Below are 23,183 nucleotides of genomic sequence, written 5' to 3' on the forward strand. Positions count from 1 at the left end.
CTGTGATGGCTCTGCGCCTGCGCGTTACAGCCCCGACAACACCGTCTGCTTTGTTGGGACCATCGATGCTACTGTGACTTGGCTCGACTACGTTTTGATCCAAAAGAGATTAGGGGTTGCATTTATCCTTAGTCACTCATGTGAGATTATAATTAGGTTTTGAGTTGACAGTCAGACCTTGTTTTGTCGTTTTGACGCTGGAGACGACAGAGGCGAGGAGCTCCTGTATATAAACAAAACGCAGCGCGAGCTGCTTTTAAGGTGGCACGTCATTAGCGACAGCTGGAACAACAAGAGCCCCCTCCGAGGCCGCTTGGTCCACTCGGTGAAGAGGAGCTCGGTGTCCGGAAAATGGAAGTCTTCGCTCGGCCTCGTCGGGAGTGAACCTCCGTAACTAGCGAACATGAGAAAAGAGGGCCGCTTGTTGTCTGGACGGCAGCTCCTGGCAAGTGAAAGAGGGGGTGACCGTCCCTACTGCTGCCCCCGCTTGACGGAGGAGAAAGGCGAGCTTGCTAGCAAAAAGGGCGACCGAAGACGCCCTGGTTTTCTGCCCCGGTCCAAGTAGAGCTAAAGCGGACTGAGGCGCATCATGGAGACGGTGGGGAGATTCGAGTTCAGTCGGAAGGACCTGATAGGACATGGCGCATTTGCGGTCGTCTTTAAAGGAAGACACCGAGAGGTAGGTGTTATATGTCCGTCCTATAAACCACGACACAGCCCTGTTAGTATCGTTTAATAAAGTTGAATAGCACATATGTGTGAAATGTAAAGCTAAACTAATGCTAGGGCTGCTCGGTGTTAGCCATTTGTTGTTGTTTTCACGGTACGACCTTAAGAGGCCTAGCAGCCTGAACAGGATGTTATTTAAAATGATAATATTGTCTATTAAAAGATAAACTTGAACATTTTACATTAATGTCACACACCTGCTGACACACCTGATCACACTTAACCGATTCGAACAGACGGTTGGTTATGTTAATGCGAGGCGGTTGTTAAACATGTTGTGACATGTTACTCAACTGGCAAGAAAGATTATTATTATTTTTATTATTACGACACAAACTGGTATCATAAAAGAGAACTTGCGGAGATATGTGCAACACCAGTACAGTTATAAGAGGCCTGTGGTATAGCACTTGTTAAAGTACATAGGCAAAGCTGCGATAGCAACACAACAGCGGTGCATCCGTTTTTTTTTTTTAAGGAGCACATGTCTTGGACCTGGTACCCTTACAGCAACATTGCATCAGGGCATAGGAAGTGTTGTAAAGATGAACTGGTAAACACCCTCACACTGCACACCACTTCGGGTTTGTTCCACTGGGCAGGTGATTATGTAATCGGTTCCAGATGGCACGTGTAGCCCCCCCTCCCCTTCTCTCCCTCAGTAGAGGGAGGAGCCAAAATGCGTGCATCATGTATGTTCTGTTTTTATGTCACATGTTAATGGCCAACGTCACTGCACAATATGACTGGGCTGCAAAGGGATTGTGTAATTAGCAAGGTCATGTTTAGTGCAGTACACACCCCTCATGTTTCTGGAACATGAATACCAGGTCAAGCAACACAAAATGTTAAATGTGAAAAAAAGGGAATAGGGTGTTACATGGTCTTAATTAGGAGTGCATTTTTCAAGTGGAAAGGAAAACCTAGCTCTTTTTGACCACATGATTATTTAATAACAGCAACTACATTTCACAACACCGCTGCAGAATAATAGAACCAGTGTTGTAAACCTGCTCAGCCAGCATAAATACAGGTGGGGAGTTTATTGTAAACAGTTGTACAACAAGTGTAACACGTATGAGTTTTCTGCCCACACTAACATTAACGGTTACCGTCAAACTTCGTTTTTTTGTGTGCACCAGTTTTTGTGTGATTCAGTTTTCCTGGAAAATTTTTGGAAAAATGTTGCCTTGGTTTTTGTACAATATTGCACCTAACAAACTATTGCATTTGCCGTGTATCCTTCCACGAAACCTGAGTGCCTATATGAAACGCCCTATGCGTTGCTGTCTAACGATCCGTGCATTTTTTTTTTAATTTTTTTATCTGTCCGACTACTAACTAACACACCACATGGCCAAAAAAGTTGCATGTGCCAGCATTTTGCTGAAGTAAGCGAGGAACACTATTGAATTTAATCTCGCCAGGATGTATGGGAAGTCCGCATCAACCATAGGGTCTATCCATTTGTCGTAAAACTATGATTTTTCTCTAAGAAATGTATTTTTTGTAAATATTTTTGGTCTCTGGAACGGATTCATTGCATTGACATTATTTTCTATGTGAAAATGGCCTCAGTTTTTGTACGTTTCTGTTTTTGTCTGGAGTTTTTGGAACAAATGAATTGTGAAAACCAAGGTACCAGTGTATTTGCTTTTAGACCACATACCTGGAAACTGCAGGGGACTGCAGTTCATAGGTAATTTGAGCATTTACCGTATTACAAGACAATACGGTATGAGAGGAGCCAGGTGAAATGGCTTGGTCATCTGGTCAGAATGCCTCACGGACACCTCCCTGGGGAGGTGTTCAGGGCACGTCCGACTGGTAGGAGGCCTTGGGAAAGACCCAGGACATGTTGGAGAGACTGTCTCTCAACTGGCCTGGGAATGCCTCAGGATCCGCCGGGAGGAGCTGGACAAGTGGCCGGGGAGAGGGAAGTCTGGACTTCCTGGCTTAGGCTGCTGCCCCTGCGACCCGACCTCGGATATGCGGTAGAAGATGCACAGGTGGATGGATAGACAAGACGATACTACCATACAATTTCAGTGACGTTATTCTATTGTGTATTACGGCCTCAGACACTCGCTGATGGGTAGTTTGTATCTATATGTGTTTGCCCCACGTATAATAATTCCACTATCAGTCCAACTAACTCATGTAAAATGTTTAGTAGCTTTTGTTTTTGTTTATACTGTTAAATGCCACTGTAGCCTTTAGCATTACAGACGCCATGTCTGGCATGTATGTTGGGGTAATAATATCTACCTTCATGACAGTAACAGTCAGACAGTAATGACAGTGTGACGCGTATATGAGGTGTGGCGCTTCTCTTGTTCAGTGTATGACACACCTGGCAATTGTGTCATGGCCTCTATTTGAGCGGAGGCCACTATGTGACAGACTGTGACGTTTGCAGTTCTCCATGATAATTCCCTACACTTGGGTATACTTTGGTCTCAGTATTACTGTGCAATTTCTGCTGGAATTTCTACTCAGGCATGCATTTTGTTTTTGCAGAAACATGACTGGGAGGTGGCAGTGAAATGCATCAACAAGAAGAACCTAGCCAAATCCCAGACACTGCTGGGGAAGGAGATCAAAATACTCAAGGTGAGATGAGGCTGTCTGGACACCCTTTTAGTAGTTGAAGCCCTGTTATAAAAATGTCATAATACTCTTGAGTTTCCTACACAAGCGTGACTAATGTGTCTTCCAGAATTTTGCTGCCCTTTATACTTTATTTATATCCTCTTTCTTCAGAAATGTAGATAACTTATAACTTATTGAAGATGGACCGTACATGTCCAGTAGAACATCAATTTCGAAGGTAACCTTCAAATAAAACATTGCCCTTGTCTTTTTTGCAGGAACTGAAGCATGAAAACATTGTAGCATTACTGGACTTTCAGGTATGTAGTAATACGCTTCTAGATTCAACTGCTGATTCCACGTGCAATTATCTCACCTCCCGCTGTCCCGGTTTGCCGCCAGTCTGTGCTCGCCACGCTAAGCAGATGGGCTGTTGGCCGTGTCGGTACCGCCTGACCCACTTCTGTCTCATGCAACGCGGGTAGTTTGGTTTTCTGTGTTGTTTTGAACTGAGACGCTGCAGTGTTTTCTTTTCCTAAAAACATGCTTGAGGCCGACTTTTGTATAAAAGTCTCACTTCCAGATTTGTGTCCTGTTGAACCCAGACATTGTTTACACAGCGTCTGTTGGTGCGCTTCATCAGTGCTTTGTATTTCTGACCATGTTGTAGGCCCGAATGTGCTCCCTAGTGCTCCGATATAGCCAGTTAATGTGCCCATTTAAATACCAGTATTAGCGTCTTAGCGCTGCAGAGAAGTAGTCCTCAGGAATCAACAGTCACGGATGCTTGCAACTTAGAAACCCACATTGACACACACATACACACGATGCACAGTCAACTCATGCAGGAGTTTCTGCCTGATATTTGGAACTTACGAGGGTGGGGCTTTAACTGTCATATGACGAGACATGCACCGTTCAAACCGGACTGAGGAATCTTATCAGATATGAGATCTGATAGGAGGACCTTTTTAGGGGGAAAAAAAAAGTAGAAGGCTTCCTTTTTTCATGTTTACCCTTTTCAGCATTAGAATGATGCACGTTGAGCAGGAATGGCGGCGCTCTTTTACACTGCATTACAGTGTCGAAGCAGACAAACATACAAAGGTGCTCTTGTGTGCTCATTGGCTGTTTACATGTTTTAAGTGCACATTTAGTTATGTGAAATATTCAGATGCGAGCAGTAGCTCAAGATTTATCTATTTGTTATCGATTTTTCTTAACCTTTAGCCCTTTTTTTGGCCAGTTGTTATCAAAAGAAGAACTAAGGCCTCAGGTCATGACCGCTGATACACGGGTTCATTTGTCAAACTTCCCAAAAGATGTGTATAGACTAAAAATAGATATTTACTTTTGTTATATTTTTAAAGGTCCCATTCTAAACTATTTTTCACCCATTTTAAATAAGTCTCAGTGGTCCCACACTAGAATAGTCCCAGTATATTGCCCAAAATGGAGCCTTGATGCTGGAATTTTGACAGTTTGAGTGTTTTTAGTCAGCCCTGCTGGGAACACACTGTCTTCTTTGTCTGGAGTTTTTGCAGTGTTTGTTCACACCTGTCTTCCGACGGAGGCCTTATACCTGGACTATTGTGCACATTATCCACTTCTTTTCTGTTCTCGTTTGTCCTCAATCAATAAGGTTACTCAGCATGCTTTGCGGGTTATAGATGTGGAGATAGTTTTGCATGTATGTTAGGGTGTAAGAGTTATTTTGATGCCCACGTAGTCCGTGTGGTCCAGTTGCGTTGGGTGTTACATATTGTGTTGGTTTTGTTTGCGCCGTGAGTTATATTATGCTGTATTGAGAGTAGGGATGGGCCGGTTGCCGGTTTCAAGGTATAAGTAACGGGTTGCAAAACCACTGACATTGTTCGTCATACCGTTTTTACGGTATGAGATAAAGTTGACGTCCAGCGTGGCCACTACGTGGAAATAGTTTGGTACGTCCTGTGTTGTTTCTCGTAGTCGGAACTGGGCTTCAATGTGTTGAAACCAAAGGTGTGTTCTGTTTTGCCAAAAGTCGGGCATAGATGGCACCGATGTTATCTGCCTCGCTAGCATCGAGCGCCGCCGGTACGGCCACGCTGTTGTCGCTGTTGTCGGTTGACTTATTACTCTTGTCGAGGGTCACCAAATGTGGAGATGTGATTCAGAACAAGACAGGAGTTGAGGATAAGTGGTATTAAAAATGACTGTTTTGACGAGAATATTTTTCTCTTATCAATAAATAGCACATTTTAGAGCGAGTTCATTAGCGTTAAACTGTGATTTTTATTTGCCCATGCCTTCTTGATTGTTCAAATAAGGAACACTTTGTCAAAGCAAGTTGAAGACGCCTCTGACCATTTCCTGTGCGACTCAAGCTCGCCGAAGTTTTGTCGGGTTTCTTCTATGAAATCAGTTTTAAAATGGCAACACAATTAGCAATACAAAGTTATTTAGATTTTGCATACAACATTATTTGGAGAAAAAAACAAGTAGTAAGGAAACCGAAACGGGTTTTTATTTGAGATACACAAAGGGACCGTGCGCAGTCCCCAGGGAACAGCTCAGAAGCGATGATTCAGCTGAGCTATATATATATATATTTTTTTTTTTTTAAGGAAAAAAAAAGTCGCTGGCTTCAGCATGACACTTCCAGACCACAGTCATCTGTTGCCATGTGATAAGGGTTTGTTTTTACCGAGGCCCACGTTTGCCTCACAGAAAAAAGGTACCCTTTATGATGCCGTGAGAGCTGCAGTCATTAACAGTTGTGCAAATGAGGCATATTGTAAAGATTCAGTTGTTTGGTAATGTTTGCGTCGGTTGATGTCTAGCTGTCTCTCGCTCAGCGACCTGCTGAGTTTTTGCTTCATTATTAATGTTGCAGAGCACTCAACAATGTTTTCAGTGCACAAACGGCGTCTTTTGGTTCAATTAGAATTGTACACATCAGTATTGCATGTCTCTATGGTTTGTTTTTCTATCTCAAGGTTTCTCATCCAGTAGAATGGTCTGACTCACTTGGCTGTTTACACAATCTGCCAGCTTAAGAACCACCTGTTCCTGTCTTTGTCTGTCACTGACATGTCTCCCCCCCTTCCCCCCTACTCTTATCTCCCACTTTTTAGGAAACTGCCAGCTCAGTATACCTTGTGATGGAGGTAAGCCCCCGCCATGGCCTTTGGCCTTTGTTTGCTCAGCGCTGTGTTGTTGTTTCAGCATTTTGTGGGTGGCTCTGAAAGGGACGCAAACTAAAATTAGCCCCGTTCCCGGGCATCCAGGGGGACAGCATCCGCACGCTGCTGTGTCCTTATACAATCTAGCTGATTGTGTTTGTCTCTTGTGCTGGCTGTGCGAGGACACAAGAGAATGGTGTAATCATACGAAGCCTCGTGAAGAACACACACAGAATAGAAAATCAAAGATTGCAGTACTTTCATACCCATCCACACATCCTAATTTTATAGATTTTCCTGAAATTCCTTCTTTTTTTCACGTGCAAAACAACTTGCTGAGTCACAAGGACGAGGCAGGGACATTTGATCCTAACATTCAGGTTATTTTTGGGTCGTAGAACTATTAATGCTGCATGTAACTGTAAGGCTCCTCATCTTGAATTGCAGAAAATCAATGTCCTGATTTGCTGATGCTCCCTAAATCACCATGGTTACACACCAGTCCTCATTTCCACCAAGAACATAAGTATAGTTCATGTCGCCACTGTACAGTTTGGAACAGTAAGACCTAATCTGGCTCCTAATCACTGGGTTTGTAGGCGGGAGTTTAATACGTGAATATTAAGCACAGTGTAGCCTGCCAATCGATGCAACGAAGGCGGTTGTGTAAACAAGACAACAATGCAAGACGCCCAGCATTTTCTGTTTCCTCCTTCTTGTTATCTGCTTGTTTGTCACAAGAGAGCTGAGAAAATACACATTATGTATTCCCATTGTTGTATGAAATGATAATTCACTGTCATCCAATCACTACAGCGTGTATGGCTTCATGATAATTCACTGTCATCCAATCACTACAGCGTGTATGGCTTCAGCCATAAAGTAGCGCAACGCCACAGCTAGGATCCCAACGGGGGGTTGCCAAAAAGCGGTATAACTCTGGGATATAGTAGGGGATTACTGTGGATTACTTCAACCAAACAGAAGTGTACTACTTGGTACCTGTGTTTCTTAATCTTTTCCTTTCTCTTGGCATTGCAGTACTGTAACGGCGGTGACCTTGCCGACTACTTACATTGTAAGTGAACACATTCGGGAGGTTTTTCGTCGTGCGAGATATAATGACGCTGTTTTGTCGTTGCGCAGCAAAAGGCACGCTGAGCGAGGACACGATTCGTGTTTTCCTGCAGCAGATTGCGGGCGCCATGAGGGTCCTGCAAGCGAAAGGCATAATCCACAGGGACCTCAAACCCCAGAACATTCTGCTCTCCTACCAGCCAGGACGCAAATCCCACTCAAACAACACCTGCATCAAAATTGGTAGGTTGCGATTGCTTGAGTGCACGAATTAAATTTCATGGTCAGAAATGTCACGATTAATATCATTGTATAACAATTGTGTTGTCTAAAACAGTTGGTGCAGCTCTTTACGACACCCTAAAGTTACCTAACTAGAAGAGGGGGCATGATATTACCTAAGTGACATGCAAATCATGTGCAAAATTTACAATCCCAAACTAAAATTAAGTAAAAAAACAGGTGGTCCTCATCTTAAATCAGGATCTTATACCGAAATTAACTCCTACGCCACTCCTACTGTACACAGAGACTTGAAGTACACATAAAATACAGTAATAAAACACTAAATACAAGAATTAAATGAGAGTAATAAAATGTAAAAGCCAAAGCACTATCAACCTTTCCAGGTCAATAATAAGACCACCACACTGCCTAGTTATTACTGTCACTTTCAGAGGATCAACGACCTGGCAGTTATGTGTACTGTAGTGTTAAAGGTTTTTGTGAATTCCTACCGCCTGTGAAGGTGACATGAGTCCTGACTGTGTGTGTGGATGCATGCAGAGAGGACAGTTGAGTTTGCTGATGTTCTTTTGGCGCGGTTCGGCCGACAGTAGCCTGTTTGTTTTTGCAATAAAAAGGTTGCTGATCGACCCCCTCGAAAAATGGATTGTAACATCTTTTCCACCAAGGAAAAGATGTTACAATCCGTTTTTCGTTTTGTTTTTGTATTGTACTTCTGGTTGCAGCAGTCCAGTGCTGCAAGTAGTGAGGCTGCGCCTGAGCTGCATATTGTGTATTCAGCGAGTGTCTTTTACGCTACATTTTTAATGAATTTATGGATGTGTACGTGACCACAAAACTGGGACCACCTGTACAGGTTTTTACATTAAAGAGAAACACTATTCTTATTTAAACGCATTGTGTCTCATCCCCTCAACTCTCTCCACAGCTGACTTTGGTTTTGCCAGGTACCTCCAGAACAACATGATGGCCGCCACACTCTGCGGGTCTCCTATGTACATGGTAAGCATCCAAGTATAGGATGGAGGTTTTCAAAAAAGTCACATCAGCACTCCTCTAAATAAAAATATCTACGTCTAAATCCTGATTATTATAGATTTTGATATTGTTTGTGCTGTGACCCTGTTAGGATGAAGCAGAGACAAGTCTCTAAAGCAGTGCTTTATATTAAAATGCATGCTTAATCACTTCATTAGTCATCTATTGGAGTCCAATGAAAGTATCGATCTTACTTTTTTTTCCCCTCTCCGGTCTCCTTCCAAGGCACCTGAGGTCATTATGTCTCAAAACTATGACGCCAAGGCTGACTTGTGGAGCATCGGGACGATTGTGTTCCAGTGCCTGACTGGGAAGGCTCCCTTCCAGGTACTCCGAAACGCTACACGAGAGACATAATAAACATTGTAAGAACGCTGAAGTGCCTGATGTACTAATGAACACAATGGGGCATGTCTTAATAAAATAAGTACTCCTCTAGATAGTTAATAGAGCCAAAAAGCAGAGTTAAAAGAGAGCAAATATTGGACGTCACCTGGGAGAACATGCACTACTACACATGAATGTTAATGTTGGTACCCCACAGCTCCATTGTGACACGTCGGCTTCAAAGTTTAATGAAATGTCACTTCGCTAAGTGGTGAAACACTCTGGATGCAGGTTTGGTCGTCTATTGAGAATCATATCTTAGAAACTCAGTTCAAGCATTTACCTAGAAACTTTTTTCCCGCCTTGTCCTCTCTGACACCACACTGCCGTTTATTTAAAAATCGTAACATTCATTCAAAAGAGAAGACATCTATTTTATTTTTTTTTCACCTTTTAGGCAAGCAGCCCACAGGATCTTAGGATGTTCTATGAGAAAAACAAGAACCTCAGCCCCAAGTGAGTAACAAAGATTGAAAATGTCTGCTAATCTGAGTATGTCTGTTTTAAATTCCCCAAAAGCACACACCAGGGGTTTCCAAAGTGTGGCCCTGGGGCCATTTGCTGCCCACGGCTGTTTTTTTTATTGGCCCGAGGCATGACAATTTAACAAGAAAAGAAAAAAAAAAAAAAAGGAAAAATCAGCAGTAATTTTACAAGAATAAAGTCAAAATTTTAAGAGAAAAGAACTGGGATATAACAAGAAACTTATTTTTATTAGATTTATGTTTTAAAATGGGGGGGGGTCAAAATATTATGGGAATAAAGTCATAATATTACAAAATTAACATTTGCTAAGATTATTTAAGAAGAAAGTTGAAATATTTGAAAAAAAACAACAGCAAAAATAGTGGGGGGAGAGCAACGACTTTAAGTTCATACTAATATACACTTTTTCACCAATATTACAAAGCTGAGATGCAGTTTCTTTCTTTCTTTCTTTCTTGTTTTGCTTTACTGAATATCAAAATGGCCCTTGCGTCCTTTCATTTTTCAGTATTTCACCCTCAGTGAAAAATGTTTGAGCACCCCTGGCACAGAGTGATTATTGTCCTGTCTTCTTTCAGCATTCCCAGAGAGACTTCCAGCCATTTGAGGCATCTCTTACGGGGCCTGCTGCAGCGCAATCACAAGGACCGCATGGACTTTGGTTAGCAAATGCTCTGTAAATGTAGTGAAGTTTTGACGCAGACCTGCACAGATACGGCCGATAACTAGTGGAAGGAATAACTCTACATGGATGGCATAGCAAGCATAGAAGGCTTGTTTGTGTGCTTTTATCACAAGGGATGTGCGTGATAAATCCATTTTTGATCATGTGGAATTTGATCAATCTATTATTGTTTTTATCAGTGACGTGGTGGTGTGTAGTCGCTGCATCTTAAAATGTATTTCAGTAGTTGGCTCATCTGCTGCCTAAACGGGCTGCCATAGTCGTGATTTTATTTATTTAAAATACTTTCTAGGACAACAGATTTGACACGTATGGTGTAGAACAAACGTGTCAAACCCGGGGGCCAAATCTGGCCCACGCTGCAGTTTCACCTCACGGACCTTATCAAACAAAGTGCTTAGAACAATATGCGTAATTAAGCAATTCCTCTGATATACACTACTCTTCTGGAATTTTTATTTTAAAAGTGTAAATAATATTGTGTATATAGCATGATATTTACAACCATTCTTAATAGGGTTGCCAGACTCTGACCAAAAGTCTAAATAGTTTAATTATACACGACTAAAAACAGCAGCACTCCTGTCTGTACAAAGTAACACCTTTTAAAGAGACAATCATTTTCGCCATAGCAAAGCATGCTGTGAAATGTGCAATCTGCCCGTTCCACAGCTGCAAATCTTCCGGGTTACACGTCTCGCAGATTGTGATGTTTTGGCGTTGCTAGAAAATACTGTAGCTTTTGCCCCGACATTGAGAGGTAGTCAATCAACAGTCACTTTATTGAAACAAACAACCACGCCAAAACAACCCTAGTCGCATATCCTCAGACTATCGGAAGGTAGAAATGTCAAGTGGGAATGAACGGACACGAAAAAATGCGCATTTTCCCGACTCTGATGTAAAAAATAAAAAAAAAAATGTAATTCACACGTGTGAAGTTTTAAATAAATGTATGTCCACATAAAGACACATTACATCACCAGCTGTCATACGCATTTTGTCCCAAACTGAAAACACAACCACATCGGGTGCATTATATTGGTATTTTCCAATCCCGGAATTGCTTTGCGCAGGGAACCGGGATAAAAGGTGTGTAGGCTGCTTGCTTATCTATTTGTCAGTGCTAATGAGACATTTTCTCAAAATCTGACCTAATAGGTACTATTTTTGGGGCATGTGCTGTCACAACTTCAAAAGAGCATCTGTGTGTGATGATATGAGAGTGTGGCTTTGCTCACCAATTACGTTGGTTAAAAGGACAAGAAGGTTTTGAATAGGTTCAATATGCAGAAATATACACGTGTTGAAAAGTTCAGGATAAATAATAAGAGAGGTAGACTTTGAGTTTTGGCCCCTTATGCGATTGAGTTTGACACCTCTGGTGGTGGTGGTTTAGCTCTGAGCTGCCTTATTTCTTGTATTTAAAAAAAGTCAGCTAATTGATATTTTTGTTGGTGGTTTGCAGGAAATGACTTTGTATCCTGTGTAAAATTAATCTCGAGGTTACAGTACTTTATAAATAATGTTGTCATAATTGCTCTTTCTCTGATCATCGATCAAGGCAGTGTAGACACAACCTCCCACTCAGGTCATATCTTGTGTTTTCTACAGATGAGTTTTTTTCACACCCATTCTTGGAGGCCGCCAGCTCATCCATCAAAAAGAGTAAGTTACAATTTTCCTAAAAAACTATTTTGATTGTTATTTTGAATGCTTTGAATACATACTGTAATGTCATTCTGGGTTACAGCAGTTATAGATTGAACCTTGTTTGTTCCTCCCCCCCCCCCCCCCCCCCCCCCCCCCCCCCCCCCCCCCCCCACAGCAACTCCGACTGTGACCATGACCTGCTTCCCAAGTTCTGCTTCAGCCAGCTCTTGCAGCAGCTCCTCCACCTCCCACCTGGCCTCTCCTCCGGTTTGTCTCCTATCATCTCTGCAGTGTGTAAATGATGAACATAAAAGTCTTTGTGGCCCCAAGGGGCCACCCAGGTCAACACCTCATTAGCACCCCCACCCCACTTTGCATATGCACTTTCACACTATTGTCTTGTCCTTCTTTGACTGTTCACGCTCCTTTCTTTCCTGGCCTCTGCAGCAGTCCCTTGCTGAGGTTCAGCATTTGCGTGCCAAAGCACTGGCCTCTCCCACGCAGGAGGCCACTGGGTTTCTTCTCAAGGATTCTTCTGGGGGAGGCGGCAGCAGCAAGAACTCCTCCTCCTGTGACACGGATGACTTTGTCATAGTGCCTGCTCATTTCAACCGTAAGAAGAGATTTCTTTCTCCTTTGGACGTCCCCCTTGATGTGAAACCGAGCACCTGACTTGTCCTAATAACAGATCATAAAAAATATAAGATAATGTGGTTATCTCCTGCAGCGGCAGAGCTTACGAGTGAGAGCAAAGTGCTGCAGGACAGTCTAATGAATAGCGGGTAAGAAGCATCTGACTTCTCTCCTTCCTCAACAAATGCATCTAATCATCTCTCCCATATTAAATCCTTCTTACCCCCCATCTAGCTCCCTGCTGACTTCTGCTGGTTTGTGTGTCCAAGCCAAAACACCACCACACTCACCTTCCTATAGTGGCTCCCCAAGTCGTGTCAGGTAACACCACAGAGAGGAATGCAGTGACTTAAGCATATATTCGTTTGATTATTTAGAACTCAATAATACGCCTTCAAAATGTCTCAGAAATATTAGCGGTTGAAGGCAATCATGATCAAATGCTACATTCAATAAAGTAATTTTATTGTTCGGAAAGTTTGCAGCTTCATATTTTTGACTAATAACAGACCATATTCAACCACGGAACAGCGATCGTTATACATTACGGTGTTTTTAGTCATTTTTGTAGATTGCATTTACATAACAGGACTTGAGCTCTCAACCTGCGCCAAAAATTGCATTGTATCTCTTGAATTTTTCTCTTGCAAAACAAGCATTTCCAGTCGTGTGTGCTGTTCTGTCTTCTCTAATTGGGTCTTTGGGGGAATTTTATTGTTTCGTTTGACTGTTCCTGGCAGGCCTGGCGAGTCTTCGGGGAGTAACTACGCTGGTCACAGCGGAAGCCACGGTCACTCCCTGCCGATCCCAGTTCCCACTCAGGTCCACAACTACCAGCGATTGGAACAGCATCTTTATACTACCAAACAAGAAGGCTCGCCAAGGTACTTGTCCACCAAAATAAGCGCTGATCTGTTGATTTTCATCCACAAGTTTTTGACTGACATGGACTCACGTGACGTTGTTAGGCTATCTACACCGGTGCATCGCTGCAGCAGCGGAAGCCCGGTGGGCTTTGCCCGAACTGGGCCTTCTCCACCGTACGGAACAGTAACCACCACCCGAAGGCTTTCTTTGGGAGGGGCAAGACCGTTTCAGCTCTCCCCTCAAGGTAGCTTGAGAAGCTTTTTAACTTTACTTTAATACATCATCTTACTTCGCTGTAACTCTGGCCTGATTTTCCGATTATATCATGATTTATTACAGGCTAAGAAGCACCTGATTGTCTTTATGAGAGTCTTAACTGCAGATCAATGTTGCCCTGCTTTATTTTTTTTTTAAAGGGATAATGAGGAGCTCAGTCAAATATGTTATGTAAGGAGCCTAATAGAGACAAAGCATTCACACAGCAAATCATCAAAAGCATTAAATTTCAAGAAGCCTGAAATACTGTGTTAATAATTGTGTGAGGATTAAAGGAGGTTTTTCATATCTCTCCTGGATTAGTTGCTAAGAAAATAGATTTTTACATTTTTTATCAGTAGACTCTAATCCCATCATCGCCTCTTATGTAAGAATCGTGCTCTGTTTTAATTATAAATTGATTGCCTTTGTATTGATGACTTTGGATGGTTAAAAACAAGGTATTGGAAAATCTTTTTGAGCTAAATCAGCGGGGTTATGCTGGAGCCTATCCCAGCTGACTTCGGGCGAGAGGCGCGGTAGAAATAATTGAATTTAATTTTAGAAATAAATGTATTTATTTTACTTTTAATTTGTATTATTTGTATATATTATAGATATATATGAGAGATTTTTAAAAATATATATTAATATTTTCATTATATTACAAATATTTGTAATTATTAAATATATTTAATATTGTAAATAAAATAATTTGTTTTCATCCATCACTAAATCGTGTTTGTATGTGACATAATATAAATTAAAAGTAATGATTGGTATCTGCTAGGATTCACTGCGGACGTCCCACCATGTGATTTAAGATGTAGTTAGTCGTACAGTACCCTCGCATACATAAGCACTAGTTCTCGCTCACTTCTCGTCGCAGTCTGCACACGCTCTCCAGGGGTTGCCAGGGTCGTTTATTTGTCCTGCATAATATTTCACAATGTTATACTGTCTGCTGTCCAATACTAAGATCTCCTAACCTTCCTTTTAACCCCCCTCTTGCAGCTGCTCAGCATGCTGAATCCAGGCCCGCTGCTCAAAAGCACCCCCATGCCGCCACAGGCCTGGGCACACGGCTCCACAGCGCCCCCTGTCTCTTGGAGTGCACCACCGGTAGCGGGAGGCAAAAAATCCGAAAGCAGCACTCAGACCCGGTGGTGGTCCCCACGGCAGGCCTGATGACAGTTCGTCCCCTACACTCTTCCCCACGCCTCAGTGAGCTAATGCAGCGAAGCCCCCTTCCCACTATTCTGGGCTCACCCTCCAGGGTAATCATTTGTGTGTATTGTGTGTTCATTTAAGGTGCACACAACAGTCAGCGGCTGTTAAAACAAAGCTCATGCTCTTGTCTTCTCTTTTGCCTTTATTTCCAGCGGCTGTTAAAACAAAGCTCATGCTCTTGTCTTCTCTTTTGCCTTTATTTCCAGACCATGCCTCCCTTTGAATTCCCCAGACCCCCCAGCTCTCCAAACCTCGTCAACTTCCTGACACAGCAGTGTTTGGTCATGGGTTCTCCCAGCAGCAGGACTGCACCAGTCGAGCCCAGAGACGCAGGACAGCCGGCACCCACGCAGGGCCTACAGCCTTCACACTGCGTCCACAGGATGAATGATGATACCAGGGGATTTGGAAGGTGAGTGTTGAAATGGCAGTCGCTGCCCTCAATTATAAACCCTGTTGTTCCTATTAGGGAGTCGTGAACAGTGCAGCAATAGCTGTCGTTTTTCATTCTTACACTTATTGACAAAATTAAAGCATAGTGGGACTAAAGTTGAATGCCTTTTAAGTTGGATACGTTTGTTTTTGTTTTGGGGGGGGGGGGTTCCTGTACAAAACTACTATGATTTAAATACTGTTGCACAGTAACTCGTCTTTTAGCCTGAGCATTAAGTTAGAAAAGTAACTGATGTTTAAGGTAAATGATCTGCCGAAAAAAGTGCATGTGCGTGCATTGTGATTAACCCTTTAGGCGCCAGAGGGTTTTTTCAGTTTTGACATTACTATTTCCAAAGGTTGTAGCTTGAAAATGGTGGGAGATAAAGGCATACTGTAAACCAGAAAAATCATCAGTATGGCCCAAAGTTTGTGACGGGCGTGAATGTACTCATCTAATTTGCATATTATGACGTCACCAGGCTCAGAATTTGTCAGATCCCTGTCGCCACGATACCCGCTCTTCAACAGGCTCATCAAAGTGTCTGATCCACTTGTGATACTCTTTCTTATCTCTCAAGCAAACCCAGTCATCATCATCGTCATTTACAGCAGGATCTTGAACACCACTGCTGCCTCCACCGCTCATTATCACTGCTATTATTCCATAGATAGATATAAAGTGTCTATCTATTATTATGCCTGTGAATATTGTCATTCATCCAGGTTATTGTATTCGCAGGTCTTATCTACTAGCAGTGTATTTTACCGAGGAGTTTCCCATGGATAGTACCGCGCATGCCACTATTTGCATGTTTTTTTTTTGTTTTTTTTTTTTACATTCCTGCTAGCCCACTCACCATTAGCGGTGTTTTGACGACCCACCACGTCCCCTCCTTCCACCCCGAACACGGTTTAGCAAAGCATTGGCTCAAGGATGCTGCGTGTGGACTGTCATGGCAGAAATGCCTTGTTAAATTCAGCAATGTTGCTTGTCACAATTTTTGCGACTTTGGCTCTTAAAAGGTTAATATGGCTTGAAAAAACGTGTACGTTTATGGCAGTCTATAAGGTCAAAGTGCTACTCATTACTCAAAATGTTTGACCGTACTTTGTAGAAACTGGACACCAGTGGTATTTTTGCTTAGACTGGTGGTGTGCATTACAGATCTCAAAGCGCTGGCCTGCTGTCCGACATGCTGCTGATGGCGGCCTTTGGGCCGGGTGGACCGGTGAGTGACCGAGGAAGCACGGAGAACCTAGCGTGTGAAAAGGCTATCGACATAGCAGGTATGGGTGTCACTCGAGTCTTTGGAGGAAAACTCCCACCACTTAAATAAACGGTCCCCTTTTTCTTCTCTGGTGCCCTCAGGTGGTGGAGGATGTCCTGGACCGAGCTCCTGCAGCCCAGCACAGGTGGTTTTCACCATCGGCTCCCCTCCCAGTGGCAGCACCCCGCCTCAGGCATCCAGACAGAGGAAATACTCAGGTAGGATTCTTTCTAGATTTTTAAATCCAACATTGGTATACTCGGTATAGCTAAGAGCTGTTGTCATTCTCTGTAATGTAAATGTGTGGTTTAAATATTTGACTTGACGTGAGTTCATTGAAAAGGGTTCAATTTTTATCGCAGTCCAACATGTTAGAGAGTAACATTTCAGCCACCTGTATTTCTTCACACTTCAGGCTCGTTTGCTTCAGTCAGCCCTGCAGGCTCCTTCACCAGCCGCTACCCGCAGACAGCCGCCTACGGGGACGGCTTTGACGCCTCTTCCAGCCCTCGTTACAATTTTTTTGATCCCATCACGGCCAACATGGGCGGTCGAGTTACCTTTGAGGCCCCGGAGCTGCCTGAGGAGACCCTGATGGAGGTGAGATGAAGGCTTTCCTCCACAACTCATCAAAGTGGGAGAAAAATGGAGTCTGCTCCATATGAAAAGGAAAGTGCGGAGTAAGAGGGATGCCGTGAGGGCCCAGTTCCACAAAGCACAAGGATGGGGGGTGGTCAGTGAATACTGAGCGTGAACTTGATGTCAAACACGCTGTGGCCCCGCACAGTTAACAGATAGTGGACACGTTGTTGACACACGGCTTAAATGGCACCCTGGCATGCTCTGTTCAAAATGCTCACGTCCTTTATGTGTGTCTCCTGTCTCTGTGGGGGAGTGCAGCAAGAGCACACCGACACCGTACAGAGCCTGCGCTTCACATTGGATTTCGCTTACTGTCTGATGGAGGTGGCCGGGGCCCGCGGCATCACGTTGATGGGGGTGCCAGGTGACGCTTCTCACCCCGTCTTCCTGCAGCAGCAGAGCCTGGTGGCAGATCAGATTAGCTCATTGAGCCGGGAGTGGAGGTGAGGACACATCATTCACACTCACTACTTCTTTTGTATGAAGCTGTTGGCTTGATGCCTTTAAAAAAAAAAAAAAAAAACAATAACTGAAATTTGGAGACAAAAATCCTCCCATTCGGGGAAAATTGAAAATATGGCAACAAAACACCTTTTATTCATTTTATTTACACTAATTGCTGCTTATTGAGAAACAGATCTACCATTGCTGGACGGATGCCATTGAGGTTGTACAATTCAGAGTTTTTCCAGTGTGCGTGTGTCTGTCCTGGCTGCTCAGCACAATATGTCAGTAACAAGTTGACAGTTTTAATAATAGAAGACCAGACAGTACACCGGAAAGTAGTGAGGGGGGTAGTTGTGAAGGCAACATCTCAAACAGAACCCTGCAGAAATTAAGAAAAGGAGCACACAGTTGCAAATTACGCACACACTAGGTCTCTAGTACACGTGTCCTGGCTGCTCAGTACAATATGACAAAATCAACAGGGAGCTGGACGTGCCTTGCATCCTCTTTTTCCATGTTCAGTGCAGCTTACTTTTACACCTTGTTTAGGTTCCATAATGGCGACAGTTTGAATCTGGAACAGATTATTTCTATCTCGAGTGCTTCCAATGGATGAAAAAAATAAAATGAAACGGCTAGTCGTCAACGTCAGATCATAATTTCTGTACTATCATTTAAAATGAATGCATGTTTAGTTTGCCTATTAACATGATACTGTGCAATTGTGTGTTCTTGTCTCATCAGTCATGCGGAGCAGTTGGTTCTGTACCTTAAAACTGCAGAGCTGTTGTCCACTGCCATCCACACAGCCATGGAGAGAGTGAAACAGGGCAAACTTTATCCCTCAGCCACAGTCAAACAAGGTATGAGATGTCCAGTGTGATTATGGGTCTAAATTAGCAGCTCCACAAATCAAGTTAACATCTTTTAAATTCGGTTCACAGTCGTGAGGAGGCTGAATGACCTGTACAAGTCCAGCGTGGCATCGTGCCGCTCTCTCAGCACACGTCTGGAGCGCTTTTTCTCCAGGAAGCAGCGTCTAATGGACCAAATCACCTCCATCACAGCTGAGAGGCTGCTCTTCAGCCACACTGTGCAGATGGTAAGCCAGATGAGCAATTGAAATAAGCTCTGTTTTTTTGTTTAGCATTTGTGACGGATTGTGTGTGTTTTTTTTTTTTTTTTAACCACACCGTTCTCACACCAGATTTCCTTTGAACCAAATCAAACCTGGCGTATTGGAAAACGCCCTGAAGGCTTGTCATGCATCCCATCAGCTTTATAGTATTTTAATAGAGACTATTTTAATCCTTTAGTCCTTTAAATATCCTCACTTATTTGTGCCTAACGGCAAAACATGTCGGCTTTCCAAAATCCTGACCCATTTTTTTCCCCACTCTAAACGAGTCAATCTTCTACAACCTCTCCAGTCTGAAATTTACATATCAAACACAAATTGTATTTTGGGAATTTGGGACATCCTTGCCTTCAAAGGAGTGCCCCTTCTTTTTGAGACGCAAATGCACTGCTCTGGGCCCAAAGAATCTGCACCTCTCTGTTGTGCCATGCGTTTGTATAAGGGTCTCTCCAAAGTAGGGGTCATTGCACTCCTCTAAACACAACATCGATGACCTTGATCCGGGTGACCGAGAAGCTCAAGAAATTGCTTGATTTTGTTTGAAATGTCGTTGTGATGACTTTGCAGGTTCAGTCTGCTGCTCTGGATGAGATGTTCCACCAGGGGGAGGCATCCATCCAGCGCTACCACAAAGCCCTCCTGCTGATGGAGGGACTGTCTCTGCTGCTCACTCAACAGGAAGACATCCTCAGTGTTAGCAAATGTAAGCCCATGTCAAATCAGCAGTGTCACCCAGTCCCGTTGCGGCACAGCCGACCGACCCCCTTCCCTCTTCTTTCCCTGCGCAGGTAAAGAGTGTATCGAGCGTCGCCTCACAGCCCTGCAGTCTGGGCTCTGTGTGTGAGAACTCTGCACACGATGTCACCCGTCAGCACATTATTGACGAACGTCAACATCTCATCACGGCTTTCACAAAAGTGAGATCCCGAGCTTCAGCCATCCATCAAAGCCCTATGTGAGAGATCATGACCTTTGTATCGACTGTTGAAGATTCCTCCTCCCACTATGAGGCACACACAAGATGGACCGGGGTACATGTACAAGTGGGCGACTTGATGAGTCTTCACGATTCATCAGTATGGAGGTATCATTCGCACATGTACGTCTACATGATACCACTTCTTGTGTTTTATGTCTTCAACTAGTTAGGACTTGCTTGCGACAGTGTACATTGCTTCAACCGGAGGCGCATACAATCGCTTATTAGACCAACTGCTGCCAAAACGACGAAAAAGCAAGTACTTTTTATAATACGTTTGATTTTAGATTTACACTTTACGGACTTTTGCTTTTAATGAATAGAGACTGGCGCAGGAGGAGGTGGGGAAAAAGTGGGTCCAAAAACACAGAGGCTGTTTTCTTGTGTCCAGTACTTAGTCACCCCCCCCCGCCACCTCCCGCCCTCCAATTGTTCCATGTCGTCATTGCATCATTGTATCTATCAATCATGTCAGCATAAAAGCACGTATAATCAAAAACGCGAATGTATAGGACAGGAGATAAGCCGCGTCAACATCAGTCTGAATGTTCGCTTGCTAGGATTTCGGCTGCTGTTCGGCGGCTCACGCCTGAATGTTTTTGCACTGTTGAAGTACTGTACAGAGTGGAACATGCTACACATGTCAAGTATTGTTTGCTTTGCTTTATTGGAATATACTTTGACTGATTTCTGTATCTACTGCCATACATGGAGTGCAGTTGTATCATAGTTACTGTGTGTTAGGTGCGAGAGTGTCCATTAACAAGAGGGATGCTGTGAGCGTTTTCTTAAGAAAATATGGAGGAAAAAAAAGCTTTATGGTGAGGAGGGTTAAAAAAATAATAATAAGTGTGTGTTTTGCTGCAGAGTAGTCAGTAGGTGACGATTCTGTCTAGATTTTTTTTTTTTTTTTAAGTTTTGATTTGGAGTGCTGATGTTAAATATTTTATCTGGATTCTTTCTGTTGAATCCCAAACAGATTCCTATAACTCTCCTCAGTTGTGGGCCGGTGGAAATGGTCAATGTTAACGTAATGTTGCCTGCGTTCAAAAGTGTATTGTGTGCATGTGAGCATGTGTGGGTGGGGGTGTTGGTTGAGATTTTGACTGCTGGCCACAGTGCAACGAATGTTGCTGCTGTGGAGAAAACATACATGAATGAATATGACCTAATTTTGACTCCATGGGTAGGATCAACACACAACACGATGGCCAAAGTGGCCACTGAAAGCAATTCTTCTGGTTACGAAGGAGTAGGAGGGCCACACTGGAGGAACAAACGAAAACGACAATGACGAAATTTATTTATACTCTGTAGACTTACATTTTTTGTCGTAATATTACAAGAATAAAGGTGCGCTATTATGTGGAAAGAAAAATCAACCCGATATGGTGTATAATTATTTACCGATGGCTGCTGGTCTGATTGCTGCGTTTGTGTGGAATTTTTTTTAATTTACTGGGTAAAATTACCACTTTATTCTCCTCTTAACATGACGTTTTTCTCGTAATATCACTAATTTATTCTCTTAATATTACAACTTTTTGTCAGAATATTACAGCTTTTTTCTTGTAATGCTAAGACTTACTTCTTGTAATACTATGACTTTTATAACATTACAATTTTACACGTGCAGGGTTGACTTTTCTTGTAATATTACAACTTTAGTCTCGTATTACAAGAAAAAGTTGTGCTCTTTTTGACAATAAAATGATCGCAGGCATTTTTAAAATTTTTTTACGGGTGGCCTTTTTACATTTTCTTTATTCTCTTCTCTTCTAATATTATGAATTTATTCTCGTAACATCACAGCTTTTTCTCTTATCGTATGTCCTGATTATTGCTGCAATATTATGGCGTTTTTCTCATATTCCGAGGAAAAAAATTCTGCTATTAAAAATTATCACAAGAATTATATATATATATATATATATATATATATATATATATATATATATATATATATATATATATATATATATATATATATATATATATATACATACATATATCATCAACTAGCTAAAATTGGGTAAAATTACAACTTTATTCTCCTCCTAACATGACAACTTTTTACTCAGAATATTGCACATTTATTCTCGTAACATTATGGCTTTTTTTCCCTCTTAATATTACACTCGTATAAATACAGTACAAATATTTTTTTGTTGTAATAGTGACTTTTTTCTCCTAATATTCTGATTTAATTCTTGAGTATCACGACTTTATTCTCTCAACATTGCATCATTTTACTCAAATGATTGAGTAAAATGACAAATTTTACTGTTACGTTTTTTTTATTTTTTTATTTCCAGTGTGGCCCTAATTCTCCTTCATACTCTCCTTCTACCGCGAGGCCCAATACTACTTTCTTTACTGTGTTTCCCTTTTTTTCTTTTAATTTATTAAGCTGTTCCTGTTTTTAAAAGGCTAAAGATAGTTTACACAGAGATCCAGTATAGTAGCACTGTTAGTAGAGCAGAATGCAAGAAAGCTTTTTTCCCCCCTCTTTAATTGTACTTTCGGTATTTGCTTTGAGGCCTTTCTATCATTAAAAAAAATTTAAAAAATACAAAAAAAAACATCAGATATATGCTACCTTCTCAGCTGTGAGCATGTGTCTAATGGTTGTTTGAATTGTACATTCCTAAAATCATGTCGTTCGGGCCCCACCTCTCTTCCTGCTCAGTCAGTGTCCAGTGGCGATGACCTCCTCTTTACTAAATAAAACCCATGCATGTGTCACTTTTTATAGTTCCCTACAGTGATTACTACTGGCCATCCCAATTATTACCGTCTCAGCTATGGGTCACCATGAAGAAAATGTGTGCAGGCACTGAGATAACTGAGGAGGAGGTAGAGGTTGGGGCACGTGTTGTTTTCTGCTGTATGTCCTTGAGCAGGATGCTGACTTTTCTGTCATGGTCATGGCTGCTGCTCAAAGCATCCCATGACGATAAAGATGAAGTGTAACCATCGTGAAGGTTCGCACTCTCCCACGAGGTGTACGGAGATATGACTTTGTGACTGTTGTCATTTTCATGTGTGCTATCGCCTCTAGAAAATGTAAATTAAGTTATTGCTGTCGTTATATTTATGGATCTGCAGATGTTGAGGGAACAGTACCATACCATCTCTCCTTTTTTTTTTCCAAAGAAAAAGACTTCATGTTGTCATCTGTATGACAAGACACTATCTCAATGTCCCCTGTGTGTAATATAACCCTTATTGT

General features: G+C 42.4%; 1 protein-coding gene across 1 annotated transcript; it reads left to right on the forward strand.

Moving 5' to 3' along the window:
• Positions 1 to 10: 10 nt before the first annotated feature.
• On the forward strand, positions 11 to 21,877 carry ulk1b (unc-51 like autophagy activating kinase 1). The gene is made up of 27 exons (XM_054757308.1): positions 11 to 679; positions 3,250 to 3,342; positions 3,600 to 3,641; positions 6,438 to 6,470; positions 7,527 to 7,563; positions 7,632 to 7,805; positions 8,737 to 8,810; positions 9,072 to 9,173; positions 9,631 to 9,689; positions 10,298 to 10,380; positions 12,019 to 12,072; positions 12,233 to 12,324; positions 12,505 to 12,670; positions 12,785 to 12,839; positions 12,925 to 13,011; positions 13,431 to 13,574; positions 13,659 to 13,801; positions 14,827 to 15,089; positions 15,249 to 15,454; positions 16,643 to 16,764; positions 16,847 to 16,963; positions 17,161 to 17,345; positions 17,646 to 17,830; positions 18,579 to 18,697; positions 18,779 to 18,936; positions 19,540 to 19,675; positions 19,761 to 21,877. Exons 1-27 carry the CDS (start codon positions 590 to 592, stop codon positions 19,814 to 19,816), a joined length of 3,075 nt encoding a protein of 1,024 aa, XP_054613283.1. The 5' UTR covers positions 11 to 589; the 3' UTR covers positions 19,817 to 21,877.
• Positions 21,878 to 23,183: the final 1,306 nt, after the last annotated feature.

This window comes from Dunckerocampus dactyliophorus, chromosome 17 (genome assembly GCF_027744805.1).
Source record: "Dunckerocampus dactyliophorus isolate RoL2022-P2 chromosome 17, RoL_Ddac_1.1, whole genome shotgun sequence".
NCBI classification, from domain to species: Eukaryota; Metazoa; Chordata; class Actinopteri; order Syngnathiformes; family Syngnathidae; genus Dunckerocampus; species Dunckerocampus dactyliophorus.